The sequence below is a fragment of the Leuciscus leuciscus genome (genome assembly GCF_965113295.1).
Source record: "Leuciscus leuciscus genome assembly, chromosome: 16".
NCBI lineage: Eukaryota > Metazoa > Chordata > Actinopteri > Cypriniformes > Leuciscidae > Leuciscus > Leuciscus leuciscus.
Window position 1 is genome coordinate 124,269 of NC_138740.1, and position 22,232 is coordinate 146,500.

The following is a 22,232-nucleotide window of genomic DNA, read 5'->3' on the forward strand; positions in this document are numbered from 1 at the left end:
TACAATAGATGCCCAACAACAGTCCAATGTGCAATCACACGTCTCGACTGCTGTTTGCTCAGAGCGCTCATCATCAGTCTTTGCTTGTCTTGGTTCTTGCAGAAAAATAATAGAGTCATCTGCATTAATAGGTGTTCTACTGTTCTTCTCTTCTAGTTTTTCAGCTGCTCTCCCAGTTAGCAGAATTGAGCTCCATTCTCTGTGTGCATGGTAGTTTTTCCTCATAGCCTATAAAAGAAGATCATGCAACAGTGTCAACAGAAAGAATACAAATAAATATTACATATTAAGATCACAAGCAATATTGACTTTGAAAACTTTCAAAATTAGCCAGCCTAATTATTAATCAGAAATTATGTAAAGATTAATTTATTTAAAAGTATAAATATGATACCTTATGAGTATCTATTTTGTTTCTATAATTTAAAACATATACTTAATCCATTATATACATGTTAATAACACAACTAGAGGCTAAATTATGTGAAAAACTACAAACTTGGCTTGAAGTGTGAACCTTGAACTCAGGTCTCCTTGAGCACAGCTGCAGCATGTCACAGCACTGCCCACAATGCTTTTGCTCTGACATAACAGCTCATTTTCATCAGTTGTATTGTCTATGGATTGTTACATTTCTTACAGATTTCTGCTTGTTTTAAATCAGATACAGATAAAGTAGCACTGCATTTGAATGCACTGGCGATAGAACAATTTCAAATTTTCTGTGCTCCAGTAGGTTTCTGTGTGCGCACAATCTGCATGTTAAACGTGAGCTACTGTCTGTGCATATGAAAGCTTGTTTCCGCCATGGAATACAATTTTTTAAAAAGGTAATTGCGACTCACAATTCAAACTTTTTTTCCTCAGAAGTGCGAGATATAAACTCGCAATTGGCTGTTTGAAAGTCAGAATCACAGGATAAATTAGAAAATCTGAGAAAAAAAAGCAATTCTGGCTTTTTTTTTTTTTTTTTTTGCTATCTTTTCTCAGAATTGTGAGATATAAAGTTACAATTGCAAGTTATCAAGTCCAATAGGCCCTTATCTCATTTCCTGGTTTCGTAACGTTCAAAATCGCCAAGCAGTGCACTCGCACTTCCGTTGGTTACTTAGTTACACCTTTAGATGAAAAGTAGGTCAGTAAACTTCGGTAGGTCAATAAAAGCGCGATATAGACCAGTGTCTGTCAATATTAAACCGCATAAAGACCATTTAAATAGGAATCGTGCATGTTCTGTGTGTCTCTGTGAATGAATGGCACAGATGCGCTGTTTCATTTACCACACACACACACTGAGGCACGCATGATGCTCGCGATGTTTTCAGCCTATAGGAGGACATTAATGCACTTCATCAATACTCTGAGAGTCTGATGAGTCACTTCAGCTCTGAGAGTCACTTCAGCCGCATTTTAGCTTCATTTTAGAAAAACTATCATCATATCATAAAACACAGAGAGACTCAAAGGTCTACACGGCAATCCGTCAAAATAAAAGTTTGGTTTAACCTTTGAAAAAAGTTTTGCTTAAATCATTACATTTTAAATAATTGGTTATAGCAATTTAATTAAACCATTAAAATGGAATCAAGAAAAAAAAAAAAAAAACTTTTGGGAGATGCGAGAGCGAAGTAGTCCAGTGATCATTAACAGGCAGCCATGGTTAATGCAATTTGCAAAGACCCGCCCCCTTCAGTTACTGTTGCTATGTCCAACAAGTCATGGCGCTCTTACATTGCGGATCAAAGAAAAAAAACGGTCTAAACGCCGAGACAAGACAGAGCAGGTTACTTTTGATATGAAACAAAGTCTCAACGTTTAATTTGTGTAATTTTTGTAAAAAAAAGACATTTTTGTAAAATAGAAATGTAAAAAATAAATACCTGTCAATCAAACTCCCTCGAAGGGTGAATTCTGAGGGGAGTAAAAAAGTCAGCTCACAATTCTGATATTTTCTTGCAATTGTGTGTTCCTGCCTCACAATTCTGAAAAACAAAAACAAAAAAAAACTGTAATTTCACTGATGGAAACAGACAGTAAAAAAGTGGACTTCAAAGATTTCTTATTCTGTAGCTCCCTGTGGGATTTTTTTGATAAGTCCATAAAAATGCATCCATCCATGATAAAAGTACACCACACAGCTCTGGGAGGTTAATAAAGGCGAAAGGTGAAGCGAAGTGATGCGTTCGTGTAAGAAACATATCCATATTTATAATTTTATTGACTTAAATAACTAGCTTCCGGCAGACAGCCATATGCAAGTCAAATTACGCCCAAAGAGTAACTCTTGTCGATGTACGGCGTAGGAGTATTGTAAGCTTTGACGGCTCTCGTGGTTCAAACAAACAGGGCTAGGCAATAGATTCAAGCTCCTCCCACATTTCTCTTTAAAAATTCTCGTTTTAGACTTCATGCCTGGTGTTTAGTTTTTCTCCATCCTCTGCGCTTCCGCGTTCTTCAATACGTTGTGCGTCAGGTCAGTTTCTCACTCTTTCGCTGTAAATCGATGCGTACGGCCGTCTGTCGGAAGCTAGTTATTTTACTCACTACATTTTTTAATATGTATATATTTCTTTCTTACACAAATGCATCGCTTCACTTCAGAAGGCCTTTATTAACAACACATCAGGCTGTTTGTAGGCTGTATATAGTTTCTGGAGCATGCACTTGCATTATATTGGCTTACAATAATAGATAATTTTTCGAAAAATCTCTGTGGAAACTAAGAAAGTCAGATATACATCTGGGATGGCACGAGGGAGAAAAAAAAGAGATCTTTTTTATTTTGGATTGCATTGTGCCTTTAAAATTGACTACGGTTTTATAAACTGCAGTGGATACTTACTAGTGATGGACTTGTTTCTCTGTTGGTGCCTGTTCTGCTCCGTAAACATTGTTCCAATGCTTGATCTTAAGAAAATGTAAAAAGTGTGTTAATGTGTGTTAACGGACTATTGATCTGGGTGACATAGGACCATTTTTTAATGTGTTCCTTAAGTGTTATATAAATCTGGAGAACCCTTACTATCATTAACCATGGTTTCACTACACTAACTACAGTGCTATGCATACGTTTAGACACCCATGCTAAAGTTGACTAAAAAGAGGAATAAAAAATCATCTTTTGGAAATTGAACTTAATGCCTTAATTAAAAAAATTATGAAAACTCCAACCTTTAAGGACACCAATTTTCTTTGTGAATGAATAATGTATCGTAAATAAATAAATGTTCTTCCTTAAAATACAGGTTGCATAAGTCTGGACACCCCTATGTTAAATTCCCATAGAGGCAGGCAGATTTTAATTTTTAAAGGCCAGTTACTTCATGGATCCAGGATACTATGCATCCTGATAAAGTTTCCTTGGCCTTTGGAATTAAAAAGCCCCACATCATCACATAGCCTTCACCATACCTAGAGATTGGCATGGAGTACTTTCTATAAGATCATCTCTCAATGCAAATCAAACCAGCTATTAGGCTAACTGAAGTAAAACCATGCCAATCTCTAGGTATGGTGAAGGCTATGTGATGATGTGGGGCTATTTTAATTCCATAGGCCAAGGGAACTTTATCAGGATGCATAGTATCCTGGATCCATGAAGTAACTGGCCTTTAAAAATAAAAATCTGCCTGCCTCTATGGGAATTTAACATAGTGGTGTCCAGACTTGTATTTTAAGGAAGAACATTTATTTACGATACATTATTCATTCACAAAGAAAATTGGTGTCCTTAAAGGTTAGATTTTTCAAATTTTTTTTAATTAAAGCATTAAGTTCAATTAGCAAAAGATTATTTTTTATTCCTTTTTAGTCAACTTTAGCATGGGTGTCTAAATTTATGCATAGCACTGTAAATGGTAATAAATTATTGTAATCAATCCACCATAAAAACATGGTTTCTACACTTTACTATAATAAAAACCATGGTTAATTTAGCAAAGGACCCTGGGAACACGTCCTAAAAAGAACAGCTCATCCAAAAAATAGAGTTCTTTCGTTATTTACTCCATGTTGTTCCAAAACTGTATGAATTTATTTTGTATAACCTTAATCAAGATATCTTGAGAAATGCCTTCACTGTTTTGTTTTTTTCCATAAAATGGGTTCCAATGTTATGGGTTCCAGTGATGTTTTATTGACAACATTCTTGTGTTTCACAGAAGTAATTCATACAGGTTTGAAAATAATTTCATTTTGAAAGGACATTTATGTTTGGGTCAGCTAGGCCCGTAAACTCATATCAAGAAGACAGGTAAAATATTGTCTGGAGGGTTTGGACCAGTGTGCCTTTGAGCAGAGTTTACATGTTCTGCCTCTATTTCACGTGTATTTTACTATGACAATACTCACCACAACTGAAGATCGTGTGGCTGGATAATATTTATTCCAAAAATTCCTGGATAATGAGGGAAACACACACATACCGCAATATTATTAGCTATTTGTATTTAATTACTAAAAGAGACATTTGCAAAAGCTTGCAAAATTGTACTCACCAGCTCAAAAACATATTATGATGACTCATCATTTTGACGGATCGGTAGGCCGATATCCTGCGGTCAACAATATTCAAAAGCCTAGTTTGCATAGTGTGGTTGGAGTTTCTCTCTGTAAAGACACAATGTTCTCAGTTCACTCATTGTAAAGCTCATATGCTGAGTTTTATTTTTTTTTTTATCAAAAACTAAGTTAACTGACAATATTTACACATGCTTAGCCTAATACATTGACATATTATCAATATTGCTCTAATCGCATTTAACATTAGATTCTCAATTTAACACACTTTTGATGTAGCAGAATTTATTATTAAATAAAATAAAGTTATTTACCTTCCGCAGATTGCAATATGTTGTTAAAATTCGTAGTCCATTTACATCCCGCAACTCGCTCAAAATAAAAATGTAACAGTACGATGCAAAATAATCCATGTTTTAAACAATGTAAAAGCCACAGAACCGAAGGAGGCTAGTACTGAAGATCCCGAGCAGCAACACACACACACACACACACACACACACACACACACACACACACACACACACACACACACACACACACACACACACACACACACACACACTCCAACAGACGAATATTCAAACTTGGCCAGTAAAAGGCGCGCATAGCTGTCATTGGCCAGATTCCTGGATGACAGTCTGAATAACCAATCATGCTCAAACCAACTCGAAGAGACAGCCAATAATGTGGTAACATTGCATTTACAGGAAAAGATGGCATGTTTTAAAAGAAAGAATATGAAAAAATGTACATGTGCTATTTATTTAGTTGTATTTGTAAGCTGGCTGTTATATTTAATCAAATGGTTAAATGGTGTCTTCATTGCAGTGCATGATTAAAAATTTAACTTACAATAACATATAAATAATAATAATAAATAACATAAATAATATATAGGCTACCATATAACAACATATATTTACCACTTCTCTGCCAAACAGCAATTTAAAAGAGCAAACATATTTTATATTAAACAGAGCATATGTATTCATATAAAATTATACCTACATGAAAAACTAATGGATTGGTATCATGGTGACATTAGAGTTGTGAGAGTCGAAACGTTGCTTGAACTCTTTTGGAGCAGTAATTTTCAGTGTGCGGACTTCACACTTCTTTATTTTGTCTATATCATTTAGTTGTCCTGCACCTGCGCCCAATCTGGGTGTTTGGGATGTGCACAACATTTTAGTATTTTTGACATTAGAGTTACATCCATGTGACCCATAATGATCCTTTTGCACTTTAACAAAATATTGACCTTTCCTTTAGAAACACTTTTATGCCTAATAATGTCAACTTGCTTTTCACCCTGTGTGGCACAGTTATACAACCTGTTGGTTTAGTGTTAGTCCTCTGTCCAACGCAACACTTTGCTAACATTGGCATAATTCTATACAAGTTGCAACATATACCTCGGGTTTCACAGGCAAGGTTTAAGCCTGTAGTCCCAGACTAAAATGCACGTTTGAGCTGTTTTACCTGAAAGCAACTTGCACTGACATATCTTAAAATATGTCAGTGCCATTGTTTTGTCTCAAGATGCACACCAGTAATGTTTCCTTTTTCTTTTTTCTAAGGCACATTTTTAAAAGCTAATTAAATGCACTAAGGCCTAATCCTAGCTTAATCTAAACTCTGTGAAACCGGGTCTGGGTTAGAAATTAAGGGTTAAGGTTAACCCTAGCTCTAACCCTAACCCTTGTCTACAGACTTTTATTTAACAGCATGGATACTCCAAGGTGTTGACTGCAGTGGTTAGGCCTTTAGCGTTGATACAGGACGAATAACTTCTCACGGTGACAGTCTGTAATGTATTTTAGCAAAGAGTGTTTGTATGGATTGTCCCTAATTAAGCTAGAGCTATTGGTGCATTCAAGTCATGTCATAAAGATCGTATCTACAAGTTGAACGCCACCACAATGATGAGAGTAGGAAGCTCAGGATTTTCTTTAACCCCGATCTTGAAGAGTTAGGGGTGTGTAAGTGAGAAACATTGTGGAATACCACTATACTTAGGTATTCAGCAGTAACAATGAAGTAAGCTAATGCCTGCACAAAATATGATAGCATTATAATATAACAATATAATATGTGATGATAAAGTTTACAGTGGCTTCATTAATTTAAAACATTTTTTTTTTTTTTATTAAAAAATTGTAAAATCTCATGAATACAAACTTCCCAGGAGGACTTAAACGCACCATATGTTCCATCGTGAACCCTGTTGGCCTGCTTACTGACCAGCAAGCTCAATTTAACAATAATTGTGTAGTTTGATTGCTAAATGTTACATTTAAAATGTTCTAGTTTTGTTAACACGTCACATTACAAGAACGTTTTATAAAAAAAAACTCGTCATCTCAGGTCTCAGTGATATCCTCAAAACATTTTACGAATGTTGATCTGATAATGTTCCTCCGCTGTTATTATGGAACATTGTGCCAATGTTTCACTGAGAACATTATATAATCTGTTATCTCAACAACATCCTCAAAACATCCTCAAAATGTTACATTTACAATGTTCTAGCTTTGTTAACACGTCACATTACAAGAACATTTTATAAACAACATTCAACATCTCATCTCTCAATGATATCCTCAAAACATTTTCCTAATGTGACAGACAGAATGTTCTTCTTTTGTTATCATGAAGCATTGACAATATTATTTTCAATATTATTTTGAGATAATTGTACAAACTTTAACTTTAACAACATTCCTAAAATATGCTCAAAATGTTGCAAGTAGAATGTTCTAATTGTGTTAACTCGTCACATTAGAAGAACGTTTTATAAAGAACATTCAACAACTCATCTCTCAATGATATCCTCAAAACATTTTCCTAATGTGACAGAGAGAATGTTCTTCTTTTGTTATCATGAAGCATTGACAATATTATTTTCAATATTATTTTGAGATCATTGTACAAACTTTAACTTTAACAACATTCCTAAAATATGCTCAAAATGTTGCAAGTAGAATGTTCTTCTTTTCTTATCATGAAACATTGTGACAATGTTATTTTGAGATCATTGTACAAACTTTAACTTTAACAACATTCCCAAAATATGCTCAAAATGTTGCAAGTAGAATGTTCTTCTTTTCTTATCATGAAACATTGTGACAATGTTATTTTGAGATCATTGTACAAACTTTAACTTTAAACAACATTCCCAAAATATGCTCAAAATGTTACAAGTAAAATGTTCTAATTGTGTTAACTCGTCACATTAGAAGAACGTTTTATAAAGAACATTCAACAACTCATCTCTCAATGATATCCTCAAAACATTTTCCTAATGTGACAGAGAGAATGTTCTTCTTTTGTTATCATGAAACATTGGAACAATGTTTTATTGAGATCATTGTACAACTTGTTACTTCAGAAACATTCCCAAAACATCCTTTGAATGTTGCAGTTAAAATGTTATATCTTAGTTTACATTTAACGTTATAGGAAAAAAAATTTAAATGAGAAAACATCCTTAAAATATTTGTAAAACATTACATTCAAATGTTTTCTTCAGAACATTAACCAAACTTGTAGGGAATGTTTGCCAAAGTTCTAAGAACGTTCCCTGCTAGCTGGGATTACGCATCTTCTGAAAGAGTACCGAATCTCCTGATCAAAACACAGGTGAAAAAGAAGCAGAAACATTCGTTCATCAACATTAAACATCACATTAATCAAACTGCCTAATGTTACCGAATGAAAAGTCAACCCAGGACAAGCTATAGGACTGTGCAAGCTTTGAGGGTGTTGACTCAATCTACTCTATCCATCTATGTTTTTATATCATCGTTCTGAATTAGATCTAGGGTAGGTTAGCTTTTTGCTCAAATTGTTGCTTTTTTAACATAAAAAGGAAATGCATAAAGCTAGAATAAAACCTTTTTGTTTTTTAAAGCAGAAGGTGTGCTCTTTATTTTGAAATGTTGCATGTTTGAGATATTCACACAACAAAATATTCTGGGGGTCATGAAAATTTTGTGAAAATGCTGGCAGTGGCTAGCAACTTTTTTTTAAAATGCTGGCGGGTAAAGAGTTAAACAGTATTCATTACCATCAGATATAATTTTGTTAATATATGATAAATATTCTAAGTATAAATTATACCTTTTATTTGTTATTTACTGCAGCCCTGGCATCACAGCCCATTGAAGTGGCAGCTCTAGGAAGACCTCTGTTTCCTGGTATGCTGTATGACTGCCGCAAGGATACCTTCATTCCAGGTGCTTTACAAATAAAATAAAAGTTTATTTTCCCCTCTTCATCAAATATTGCATTGCAACACTATAAAACCTGCATGTTTCTTCAACAGCACATCACTTCCTCGTACATCTATCTATAAGTTTCAGCAACGTCTGTCTGTGTGTGTGTGTGTGTGTGTGTGTGTGTGTGTGTGTGTGTGTGTGTGTGTGTGTGTGTGTGTGTGTGTTATTCGCATATCTCTCGAACCGTTAGTCCGATGGATTTCAAACTTGACAGGTGTCTTGCTACGGGCACGAGTAAGTGCAGTGCCGAGTTTGACGTTGTTTGGATTAGAAATGCAAAAGATATTGTTAATATATATCGGTAAAAGAAGCACACACCGCACACTGGCCACTCCCCCTCTCACACACACACTGAGTGAGCACAGCTGGCCCCTCCTCCTCTCACACTGACACTGAGTGAGCACAGCCCAGGACCAGAGACAGAGAGGGTCAAAGAAAGCAGCGGAGCTTAAGTAGCGTTTTCTCAGAGTTCACTGTGTATCCTGCTCCCTGAATCGTGTAGTTAAACTTTCCACATGTATTGTATGTCAATATGTCAGTATCAGAGTTGCTTTCTACCATGCACAAATAAAAATGTCACTGAACTTTTGCTGTGTAATTGTAACAATGAGCACTCAAATACACCAAACCAACAATTACTAAAAACACACAAAAACTGATTTTGCACGGGCACTTTGCACTGCTCCCTGAATCGACGCGCTTATTCATTTGTGGATGTTAACTGAATCTGTAAGTCAGCTATGCTGTTTACTTCTGAATATTATATTTCATTCTGGTGCGCTTAACGTTATCACTACGGTGTAATAGTAGCCTATGCTATTCACCAGCTAAACATATCCTATTCAATGCGTTCACACAGTCTCTTTCACAGGCATCATTTGTAGTAGCCTATGCACAAACTGTTTGCTCAAGCATAGCGTTTTCTCGGAGTTCACTGTGTGCTTTCTACCATGCACAAATAAAAATGTCACTTAACTTTTGCTGTGTAATTGCAATGAGCACTCAAACACACCAAACCAACAATTACTAAAAACACACACAAAAACTGATTTTGCACGGGCATTTTGCACTAGTAACTCTAAAAGTAATTTCTCATTTCAGGTGTCACTCTGTGGGATAAGAAATCATTGAGAGAAGATTTGGACAGTCGTCCACAGTCCAGGACAGATTTGAAGTTCAGTAGCTCTGACTCTCTCTCTAGTAAGTCCAGTCTCCTGGATGTAAGTGCTTCCCTGAAGGCCAGCTTCTTGGCAGGGCTGGTGGAGGTGGGAGGATCTGCCAAGTTCCTGCATGACACCAAATCCTCAAACCAACAGTCCAGAGTTACAATGTATTACAGTGAAACCTCTAGATTCGAACAGCTCAATATGACTCAGTTGGGACAGATCACCTACCCTCAGGTCTTTGACCAGAAAACTGCAACTCATGTGATCACAGGTGTACTATACGGAGCTCAGGCCGTCATGGTGTTTGACAGGACATTTACAGAAGAGGAAGAAAAGCAGGAGATTGAGGGAGAACTGAATGTCATGGTCAAGAATATCCCTCAATTTTCCATTAAGGGACACGGAGCTGTAAATATGACAGATGCTCAAAAGAAAGTGTCTGAGAATATTGCCTGCAAATTTCATGGTGACGTCCACCTTGAGCAGAACCCCACCACTTTCATGGAGGCCCTAGAGGTGTACAAGAAGCTCCCCACTATACTGAAGGAGAATCCACAGAATGCAGTTCCAATAAAAGTCTGCCTCTATCCTCTTTCTCTACTGGATACAAGAGCAGCTCAGTTGGAGAGAGAAATCACCACACGTCTGGTTTCCACCACTGAAGATATAATAGAGGGGCTAGGAGAAGTACAGAGGACATGCAAAGACCTGTCTAGTAAACCGATGGTAAATGTTTTCAAAGACATCAAAGAGAGGCTCCGTTTATTTCAGGGCTCTCTTAGAACTTACGAAACGGTGCTCCTGAAAGAAGTGGCCAAGGTCTTGCCTGCTATACGAGGAGGAGAGATGGAGCAACATTCATTGGAAGACATCCTGAAGATCCACTACAGCTCCCTCTTTAATGCTAGCATGCTTAACCAGTGGTTAGATCATGCAAAGGCTGAACTAAACCTCTTAAGTTCTCACACTGAAATACTGAAGGGAATCATAACTGTAGACTCAAACAGTCTTAACACCATCCTCTTTAATACTGATATTGATGTTGTGGTGTGCTTGACCTTCACATCTCTGAAGTATGAAGACCCAGATCTTTCAGCCATGAGGACGTTTCTGGAATCTGATGAGTTTAAAGAGCTAGATGTGGGAATGAAACACAATTCTAGCATGTTAGCATCTGTCAGAAAGTGGTTCAACGAACCTGATGTCATCTCAAAGATGAGAGAGAACTTATCCCTCTTCAGAAGTTTTTCAGAGGCTAATAAAAATGAAAAGAGATATCGATTCATTATTTCTGCCATCTCTGATCCCTCCAATCCTGGCTCCTCTATATATCTGTGGAAGCTGACAGACACACAGTTCCAGCCCGTGTCGAAGCCTCCTCCACCAGAAGTGAAGCAGGTCCTGATGCACAGTGTGACCCTGAAACTGCAGAAGTCCCCAACTGGAGAAACTGTGCAGTTCAGAGTGGAGTACCGGCAGGTGAAAGCAGATTATGGCGCTGAGGAACAGTGGATTATCATAAACACAGCTAATGAAGTCTTTACTCTGACTGGATTGGAGTCTGGAAAGCAGTACTCGATCCGCTACAGGATAGTGGGTAATGTGGGAGTGAGTGAAGCCAGTGACACTATCAGCCCCATACCGTCTTCAGGTAAGAGCTATATGCACTTTTTATTTTTATTTTGCATTAATCTTTATCTTAAAAAAATAATAATATTTCGCTTCATTCACAGTCAATGTTTGCATTGACAACCATATTTCCTAACATGTGTGGCTATAATTAAATGTGTAACATGTTGTAAAGTGTTTCCCACTTGACTGTATATATGAACGTATTATTTCCTTTGTTCATGTTGTTACAAATATTCCTTAAAGACGCAGATTATATTATGTATTTGATGTCTAATGTAGGCTACTATACTTAATCATATGACATTCACAATAAACAATACAAAGCCTTGAACAAGTGACACGTACATTTCTCTGTATGAAAACCAATAGGACATTTAAAACCCTCTGGTGCTCCTCATTTTGGAGTCACACTTATGATCTTCGCGGTCAAAAGTGACCAGACACCTGGAATTGTTTTATTTTGTCAAATTTTTAAAGTGTAAAATTGTATTTTGAGAGGATTTGATGGTAATTATTCATGTTTATGCAATAATTATGGTCAATTTTGCCATTGAAAATAATTTTAAAACAAATTCAATTTTTTGAAAATATTTTTTTCAATTAATGCAGTATTCAGATTAAAGGTAGGGTAGGTAATCCTGTTCAGAAACACTTTTTTTTATACTGGGTGAAATGGTCCTTCCATCCTGATAGTAGTCAATACATTATGTGTTTAGAAAAAGGAATGAAAAAAATCAGACCTCTGTAGCAGCTGCAGGACAGTAAAAACTCTGACCAATCACTGCCATTCGGTGCGAATGTAAAGAACCAATCAGATGCCTTCATGTCTCGTGCCCGCCCCGAGCCCCACTGCGCGCGCTGCCCGGCGTGCACTCATCACATGTCACCGTTCCCGGAAATATTCAGCTCAAAGCACCTGCATATGCAGTCAGCGAAGGCAAACAAGGCAAAAACTACTTCCTCGGACCCTGCCCGCGCTCTTGAACGACCTCCTCTGCTTCGCCCTCAACCCCGGACCTGTCCTCGAGCCGACGATGCGGTACTTGTCTCCAGACTCGGAGTGTACGTTAGTCTTCATTAGAGTCAACAATGTTTTCATCATGGAAACTCTTACATGCAAAACACCGTATATGTTATGAATCTTACACGAAATTCATCTTCATCACAGTGTAACTGATGGTAATGGAAAAACGTGTATCAATGCAACCTGTTTTTAGTTTTGCCTTATAAATATAGCTCGTTACCGAATGAAACTTTACCATTATCGATATGCTAGCTTGATAGTGAGTACTAAAAGAAATCTTATTTGTTTATATTCATAGTGATAAAGTTAGGTATTTTATTACATGTGATTCTGACATGATGTCACTGTATGTACTGCGCTCCTTCCTCTCCACTCGTCTCAGGTAATAAATGCGTCTTGTTCCAGCCTGAGCGTTTGGCGTCGCGCGTTCATGTGTTTTGGGGGCGTGGCTTTGGAAGGAGCTCAGAAGGGAGGGGGTGGGAGTGAATGGAAATAATGAGCTGTGTTTATTGCAGATTAAAAGGTCTACAGTCACTCGATTTTTATATTTTCTTTTTCAGAGTACTTACATTTTAATTATGTATTGGTATATAAAGACAGTTTAAACTAATTTGGAATGTTTTTTTTTTTAGAAAAATGATTACCTACCCTACCTTTAATATAGAGACTAGGCCTTTTAAAAAAAATTTTGAAGGCCGATTAGCGCCATCTGTTGTAATTTCATGGTGTTACCACAAGATGCCTGTATATCTCTCAATGGAGAGGCTTGTGAATTCTCTAGTAGTTTTTGGACAAAATTACTTGCGGATTTGAATGTCTTTTTTTAAAAGAAATTCTCAAATAATACTTTTTTATGTTGATTTGAAGTGTACACATTTTTTCATTATTATAACTACAGCCAAACCTGAATACAGAGACATTTTGTTACACGTAACATTAAAATTCAATAAAAATGTAACAAAAATAAACAGGAATGCTGTATCACAGCTTAATCCAGCTGGATCTGATCTCATTTCAACCTCTTATTTCAGTCTTCTGACTAATTTTTTCTATATGGTAGTAGCCCTACCAGTTCATTTGTGTGTATAATTGTGTGTGTATGTGTGTGTGCGTGGGTGGATCTGTTTTGCACTATTGATGTTTAAGGCACAAGTGTGACTACATTTTTTTATGACCACTTAGCCTGCTCGAACCATGCCCTCAATATTTTTGTGTGTTCACATTCCAAATGCCATACAAGTCACCAAGTTTCGTACCATTCCGTTCTTCAACGGAATCTGTGATTTATAAAAAAAAAATATTTAAACGAAAATTTTACTAAAACAGACCAAAGAGCACCAGATGATAAAAATAAAATAAATAAACACACACACAAAAACAAATAATCAACTTAAAACACAAAAAATGTTATCAGCAAAACATTTTTTTGAAAGTTAACTAATCCTTTAAGCCCAATGTAGAAAGACCTCAGTCATCCCTTAAAACAAAATGATTATGATTAATATAAATAATATATTTAACAAATACAAATCTCATTCTTTATATTCTTTAATAATAATCACTATTAATGCAAAGCATGCAGAAGTTCATTGTAAAGGAAATAATCCTACTAAAACCCTTCTGCTCTCTTGCTCCAGTTTCTCTAATCGGAAACTCCCACCACCATTTCTACTAGTGCTTAACCCGAACCCTCTGAGCGTCTCATACGCTCGTATAACACCAAAACACTACAGAAATTCACAAAAGACATACATTTTATTCACTCGCTGTAATCCAAATCTTTAGAATCCATACTGCGACTGTGACACATCGTCATATGAACGACTTTTGGTGGCGCTTTTGACATTTTCACAATAAATAAAAGATTGTGATTACACTTGTCTGTCGGTTATGTTTTTCTTCATAACGTTACGTAGTTTGAAGAAATGGTAATGTGTTAGGCGTAGCGGCCTAACCTAGCAGCTCAGAACATCTCTTTAATGCTATATTGTGTCTAAAATTGTAATTTTCCAAATTCCGCCACATCTCTGTTCATTACGTTTTATTCTGTTTAAATTCTGTATAAAAAGGGTATGTTTAGGTAAAAGGAAAATTATACAGATATCTTTATGCTATGAAAGATTTGTAAATATGTGACGTTCTGTAGCTGTAAAAACTTAATAATGCTACGTTTAAATGTTGCAGATACTTCCATATTATACATTTTAGCATCTATCCACATGTACAAAAAACGTAAATTTTTGTGTCTCTGAAAATTACGTATTAATACCTACGTATTAACAATGGGACCAGGCTGTTCAATGATAAAATGAGAAAGATGAGAACAGATTCAATATTTTAGCAGATTAAAGCTTAATATACTGTATGAATTAGTTCACCACATCATGACAGCAATATTACAGACAACACAACTCACCGTATTCTCTGTCGTCAGTTTGTCTTATTGCAAATACTTGAACGAGTTGAACGTGCTTTAAGCTAATAATTAAAAGTATATCTGACATTAAATCCCCATACTCTGTGACTTTAAGTAGACACTATTGATCACAGCAATGCATTTGTGAACATGAAGGAAACTTTTGATATTTACTGTTAAAATCACACATTTCTGCTGATTCTATTGATACCAAAAGTTGAATGAATATCTGATAACAATATGTTTTTGAGAATTTAAGAGATATGATTTTGTGATATCAGCATTTAAAACCAAACATCAATGATGCATTTTTATGATTCTAATAATTAGAACTAAAATGTGGCTTTCATGTATTCACAGAAATTCTCATAATAAGCAGTAGAATGATTAAAATGATTGAGCATTAGACATGTATTGATCAATTGATGTCTCTTTGAAAAAGAATAAAAAGGAGGTTGGGCTTTAATCCAAGTCTTATAAAGCAATATGATTACTTTGTACATGATTAATTTGATTAACAATATTCCCTCTGATCAAATCTGTGCTCAGTTCATGTCTACAGAAGCCAAATCAAATATGGTGACACGTCACTAATATCAAACCCTCAACAGTGGTTGTGTCAGAATCTGGGCTCTGTAAACAGCAGAGACATCTCTAAATATCTTCTGTGTTGGAGGATTTCTGCATGTGTTAGCAATGGATGCAGGATCACTTTCTCTGGACATGATAATCACACTCTTCATGTCTGTTGATTTCCACAGCCACTGTTCCCGAGACCAGGAGTGAGTTCCTTCAATGTAAGTCAGAAAACAAGCAGAGAAACTCACTGAGTGTGTTCATGTTCTTCCGGTAGAAGCTGAAAGAAAACATGACAGAAGAGTTTTAGAGTTGATCATGGAAATGATGATTAAACTGCACTGAGACACTGCTGATATATTGAACATGAAGAGTTCAGATATATTAAAAGATCAGATTCATAATTCCTGATTGTGATGTGTTTTATCTCCATCAGATTCCCATCAGCTCACTCTGGATCTGAACACATTGAATGAAGAACTTCTTCTGTCTGAGGAAAACAGAGTGATTACTAACACTCACCCAGAGCGTCAGTCGTATCCTGATCATCCAGACAGATTTGATAATCCTCAGGTGTTGTGTAGAGAGAGTGTGAGAGGACGCTCTTACTGGGAGACTGAGTGGAGTAGTGATTTGTGGAGTTGTGGATATGGTGTGTCTATATCAGTGTCATATAAGAGCATCTGCAGGAAGGGAAAGGGTTATGAGTGTGAGTTTAGATATAATGATCAGTCCTGGGGTTTGATCTGCTCTTTCTCCTTATACTCATTCTGGCACAATAACACAGAGACTCATCTCCCTGGATTGTCCATCAGTCGTAGAATAGGAGTGTATGTGGATCACAGTGCAGGAATTCTGTCCTTCTACAAAGTCTACAGAGACACAATGAGCCTCATGCACACAGTCCAGACCACATTCACTCAGCCGCTCTATCCGGGGTTTAGAGTAGGTTTAGGATCATCATTGAAACTGTTGATGAATGAGAATAGACTGTAGAGAGATTCTACCCATAATGCTTTGAGCTTCATGATAAATCAGTAACAGTGAGATGTTATAGAGTCTCTTATTTTCTCTTCATTACATTAATAACAGCTGAACTTCTGTCACTGAAATATCATGTCAGAATAACTGTGTAATAAATCCTCATATAGACATCAGTGTGTGTGACGGTGTGTATCTGTGCTTTTCTCAAGCTCTGTTTGTGTTGGTGAAGACCAGCTTCATTTAGTTTCACAGTAGATTCACATCAATCATTTATAAATCATGTAGAAGTGGGATTTGTTAAACGTATTTTAATCCAGGTGTATTTAATGGGTTCAAGCACGGAAGCCGCTGCAACATTATTATATTTGCAGTGTTTTATCAGTTACTATTTTTCTGCTGTAAACATGTCTGGGCGTCAGAGACTGTAAGTCATAAAGATCTCAAGCGTGGAAATAAAAGAAACTTCTCCTCGACCGTTTGATCCAATTCACTCGAAACTCATGACAAAACATCAAAAAAACCCTGACACATCAAAACACTGTGAAGATATTTAAATGATAATTTATATGTGTTGATCTGTATCTGCTGAACGTCACGATCAAACCCAATGAATCCTGATATTCATCTTCTCTGGGTCACTCTTCAAATATCACTCACACAATTCAACAAACATGGCCGTCAGCAGCCAATCAAATCACAGCAGCTAATAAGGTCAATTCATAATGTCTGACTCTTATGATAATTAACGTATATGTGTCAAAATGAGGCTGTGTATCAAATCTTGTGAGATTCAGCCACATGGTGGCGCTATAATAGAGTGCCGAAGTTATGACGTCACTTTGTAGGCCAAAACGCGGAAGTGAGTTAGCATTTTAGCACTTCCGGTTCCCTCGCCCTAAAGTCTATGGGTTTTTTGAATGGGTTTTTGCTAAATCGCCTGAAATAAGGTCTGTGGTTAACAAAGCCTCTAAATATTTTCACGTTTTGATCTATGACATAAAACACACCAGTTATAACCTGCTCGTGATTTTTTAAACTTTATTGTGTCTTAAAAACGGTGGTTGCTAACAAGTTGCTAAAAGGGACTACATCCTTTGGCGGGGACTTTAGACGTCATCATGACAAACAGGAAATCTCTCACTAGCCCGCGTTTCAGCCTCACGTTCTTAGAAGTTTACCTTTCAGTTAATATACGTAGCGTTATATATTTAGTCTTTTCAAATTGTAGTTTTTCCAAATATTGTTGTACACAGAATTCTGTGATATTAAGGTAACCGATTACCAGTTCTTTATTTCTGTGGAGAGACTGTAGTTCGACAATGGTGTTTTGTTTTGTCCCGAGATGCAACCACAAGTCGTCGAATGAAAGATGCTCGTTTTACCGTTTTCCGTCCGATGTTACCCAGCGGAGAGTCTGGATTCGGGCCGTAAGGTAAGCTCACACAACGATGATTTACATGTGAACACCGTATTTACTGCCTTAATGTGGCCACGACGAAACTTTAATGGTGCATATTGCTTAACATGCTAATGTAAGAATAAACGTTTTCATAACCAAATCAACAGCTAAAATACCTTTTGTCTTTCTCTTAAAATATCTAAAAGCTTGTTTACTTTGCCACTGTTTAATAGATTAGATCAGCTGCAGTTTTATTAAAGGCTAACGTTACATCGAGAAATGCGTTCAATTAAAATATTCTAAATAATACCTGGTTTATTGACTTTTATTGTAACTTGTTTGGATATAATTATAGAAAGGGTGGGTCCTGCACCCTGATATTTGTGAACTTGGCTTTTACCCACTTATAATAATATGATTGTATTTGTAAACAGCATTAGTTAAGGCATTAGGTAACAAAGATATTAATCTTAGTTATTTTAGTAGTAAATGTTAACTATATTTAATGTGCTATATAAACGTAGACATATCAATGAAGAAGATTAATGTAAATGCTGAAAAACTCCATTCCAATTTAATACAAATATTTTATTGTGTGATTTTAATCTGTAAAGGTGTAACTTCCATAAAACTAACATTGCTTATTTTGAATTTATCCTTAGACGAGCTGACCGGAAGCCCAGTGTCCATTCTCGCATCTGCAGCTGTCATTTTCCTGCAGGGGGAAAAAATGTCCCTGTTTTGTTTTTGGAAGATCATTCATACTCCCTGAGACAGGATAGCGCTGATGTGCCTAAAAATGTTCCACCACCCATGGATGAAGAGGAGGAAATGGCTACACAATTTATGGCTGACAAAGATGATGAACCATCTCTGGCTGATCAAACCCTCACTATCAATTCTGAGGAACGACCAAATAGTAGCACAACTAAAGAAGAGCTGCAGTCTGAACGAAGAAAAAGAATCCAGCTTGAGATTGAGTTAGAGCATTCCATAGCAGAGATTCAGTTTCTCAAAGACAAACTCCAAGGGCAAACGAGTAACTGTCATGACAGGTATTCAGCCTCTCAGATGAGTGAAAGTGTGATTCGGATGGAGACAGGATTGCCAGATAGAGATACTTTCAGTGCTGTGTGTGAATATGTTGCTCGTTTTGAGGATTCCATTACGTACTTTGCTGGATGGAGACCCAAAGAAATCATCCTTGAGGACCAGATTTTCATGACCTTGATGAAAATTCGCCACAACTATACACACTTACACTTGGCTGCACTCTTTCACTGTAGTACAAGGACTGTAAGTAATGTATTAATAACATTCATAGAGGTTTTTCACAAGGTCCTTTTTAAGGATATAATGAGTACTGTTCCCAGCCGGGAGAAAAACCAGACCTGCATGCCGTCTTCATTTCTACATTTCCAAAATTGCAGAATGATATTGGATTGCACTGACATCAAAATTGCTATTCCCAAACAAATGGATACACAGAAAGAGACCTATTCTGCATACCGTGGCATGCACTCCTTCAAAGTACTCATTGGGGTGGCACCAAATGCTGTGATTACATACTGCAGCAAACTTGACCCAGGATCTGTAAGTGATAAGGAGATAGTACTTCATTCTGGTGTTTTGAACCATTTTAAGCCTGGAGACCTGATTTTGGCTGACAAGGGATTCCTAATCCACAACATTCTGCCAGAAGGAGTCACAGTAAACATTCCCCCATTCCTCAGTCACGGCCAACTGACACACAGTGAAGCACATGCTACAAAGCTGATTGCACAGAACAGAATTCATGTAGAGAGGGCAAATGGCCGTTTAAAAGATTTTAAAATTCTGAGATTTATTCCATCTCACTTGCGGCACTTTGCAGATAAACTGGTTCAGGTATGCTGTGCACTAGTGAACCTCCAAAGTCCTCTCATAAAAGAAGTGGCAACAGAATAGTGCAAAAACGCTCCTGCTCTCCATCCAGCCAGAAACATCAGGCTCCTGCTCTCCATCCAGCCATTAACATCAGGCTCCTGCTCTCCATCCAGCCATTAACACCTGCTCTCCATCCAGCCATTAACATCAGGCTCCTGCTCTCCATCCAGCCATTAACATCAGGCTCCTGCTCTCCATCCAGCCAGAAACATCAGGCTCCTGCTCTCCATCCAGCCATTAACATCAGGCTCCTGCTCTCCATCCAGCCATTAACACCTGCTCTCCATCCAGCCATTAACATCAGGCTCCTGCTCTCCATCCAGCCATTAACATCAGGCTCCTGCTCTCCATCCAGCCAGAAACATCAGGCTCCTGCTCTCCATCCAGCCATTAACATCAGGCTCCTGCTCTCCATCCAGCCATTAACACCTGCTCTCCATCCAGCCATTAACATCAGACTCCTGCTCTCCATCCAGCCAGAAACATCAGGCTCCTGCTCTCCATCCAGCCATTAACATCAGGCTCCTGCTCTCCATCCAGCCATTAACACCTGCTCTCCATCCAGCCATTAACATCAGGCTCCTGCTCTCCATCCAGCCATTAACACCTGCTCTCCATCCAGCCATTAACATCAGACTCCTGCTCTCCATCCAGCCAGAAACATCAGGCTCCTGCTCTCCATCCAGCCATTAACATCAGGCTCCTGCTCTCCATCCAGCCATTAACACCTGCTCTCCATCCAGCCAGAAACATCAGGCTCCTGCTCTCCATCCAGCCATTAACACCTGCTCTCCATCCAGCCATTAACATCAGGCTCCTGCTCTCCATCCAGCCATTAACACCTGCTCTCCATCCAGCCATTAACATCAGGCTCCTGCTCTCCATCCAGCCAGAAACATCAGGCTCCTGCTCTCCATCCAGCCAGAAACAATGGATTTCCGGACGTTTCTAATATTACCTCAATGTAAAGGTTAGTAAGTTTATTAGATACCTCTATTCTCTCATCGTTCAGTTAAGCTCAGCCCAGCTTCTATTACACTGTGTCTACACCAGGTGGGATGTGACACACAGCTTGTTCTAATGGGATTTTCGCATTGCACCGCGACCTCATACAGTAAGAAATATGTCAACAAATTTTTGATTGTTCAGATTTTTTACAACTATTTTTTAATTCTTAACAAAATTAAGCATAACACCACATTCAGGACACTCCACCCGCCAAATAATACATTTAAAGTTTTCCCCAAAAATGAAGATTCTGTCATATCATTCCAAATAACTTAACAATAACTAACATTCATTTTAATAATAACTATGTACATTTTAGCCAACCTTCTAATAAACAGTTCTCTTTATAAACTATGTATATATTGAACAATATTTACAGTTTACTTTTGTGCCAGCTGTGGAAGCATGTGGGACTTAAAAAAGTCTTCCAGGACTTGCAGGTTTGATTGCCAAGTGTCATCTCTGGATATGGGGATTATGACACTTTGTTTTGTGGTCCACACAGTGAAGTAGCAGGTTTCTCTTGCAGTGAGGTGAAGCTGCCCCTGTACTTGATGCCAGTAGGGGTGGTCTCTGCGCAGGCTGTAAACACCCCCTTCCATACTGACACAGAAGCCCTTATTTTGCACTGCCTCACTAATTGACTTTTCTCTTGCATCGTAGGGACACTTGGCCTCCAATATTGCAGATGACCCCACCAGACCATCTGGAGATGCTCCCAACACTCCTGATGGAGACAGCCACAAGCCAGACTCCTGGACTGGCATCTGAGTTGCTGTGGTGAATGCCTGGATGGCTTCACTCTCGTTCACAATACCCCACTGTACAGACAAAACACCCTCTAGGGCTTGTTGCTTTCCCAGCACCCTAGCAAGAAGTGAAGCAGTCACACGCTTTGACCTAAGGACAGCTCCAAAGTTGCTGGCAGTCAGCCTTCCACGTCTAAATAAATGCCAGTTTGGATTGTTGTGCTGACCAGTTGTTGCCACCTGAATAGCCCTCCGTTCCTCCTCTGACAAAGCCATACTGGCCAGGATAGCTTCAGACCCCTGATGACCTACAGACTCTACAATTCTAGGAACAGAATGTGCTTCCAAGGTGTGAGGATTCTCTTCAGGCTCAGGTGAGAGAAGCCAGGACATTCCTGAGAACCTGCCCCTGAGTCTGTTCCTCAGCCAATCACGATCCTCTGCTGTTGGCTCTCGTGTCAGTGGGTTATAAGGCTCATTCGGTGGAGGGAACAGCTCCTCTACAGAGTGTGTGCTCTTAGCTGCTTTGGGCTTCTTCCACTGACATGTGG

At 37.8% G+C, this 22,232-nt stretch overlaps 1 protein-coding gene and 2 long non-coding RNA genes across 3 annotated transcripts in view; 2 read left to right on the top strand and 1 right to left on the bottom strand.

The window, feature by feature from the left end:
- LOC309477570 (neoverrucotoxin subunit beta-like) overlaps positions 1-13,662 on the top strand; it is a gene marked incomplete at its 3' end in the record, with an annotated part of 91,550 nt that extends 77,888 nt beyond the window's left edge. Inside the window, exons 4-6 of the mRNA XM_082140844.1 lie at positions 8,667-8,759; positions 9,903-11,618; positions 13,655-13,662. Of these exons, the coding sequence (XP_081996970.1) occupies positions 8,667-8,759; positions 9,903-11,618; positions 13,655-13,662 (1,817 nt within the window). The remainder of the gene's footprint in view (positions 1-8,666; positions 8,760-9,902; positions 11,619-13,654) is intronic.
- LOC309476964 lies at positions 38-4,702 on the bottom strand. Its single transcript, XR_014198439.1, has 5 exons — positions 4,497-4,702; positions 4,351-4,396; positions 2,843-2,907; positions 1,881-1,982; positions 38-228 (listed from the first exon to the last, which is right to left on the bottom strand). It is a non-coding gene; the product is annotated as an uncharacterized lncRNA (long non-coding RNA).
- Positions 13,663-15,495: 1,833 nt separating the features above from the next.
- LOC309478406 lies at positions 15,496-16,772 on the top strand. Its single transcript, XR_014198977.1, has 2 exons — positions 15,496-15,836; positions 16,052-16,772. It is a non-coding gene; the product is annotated as an uncharacterized lncRNA (long non-coding RNA).
- The last annotated feature ends 5,460 nt before the right edge of the window (positions 16,773-22,232 follow it).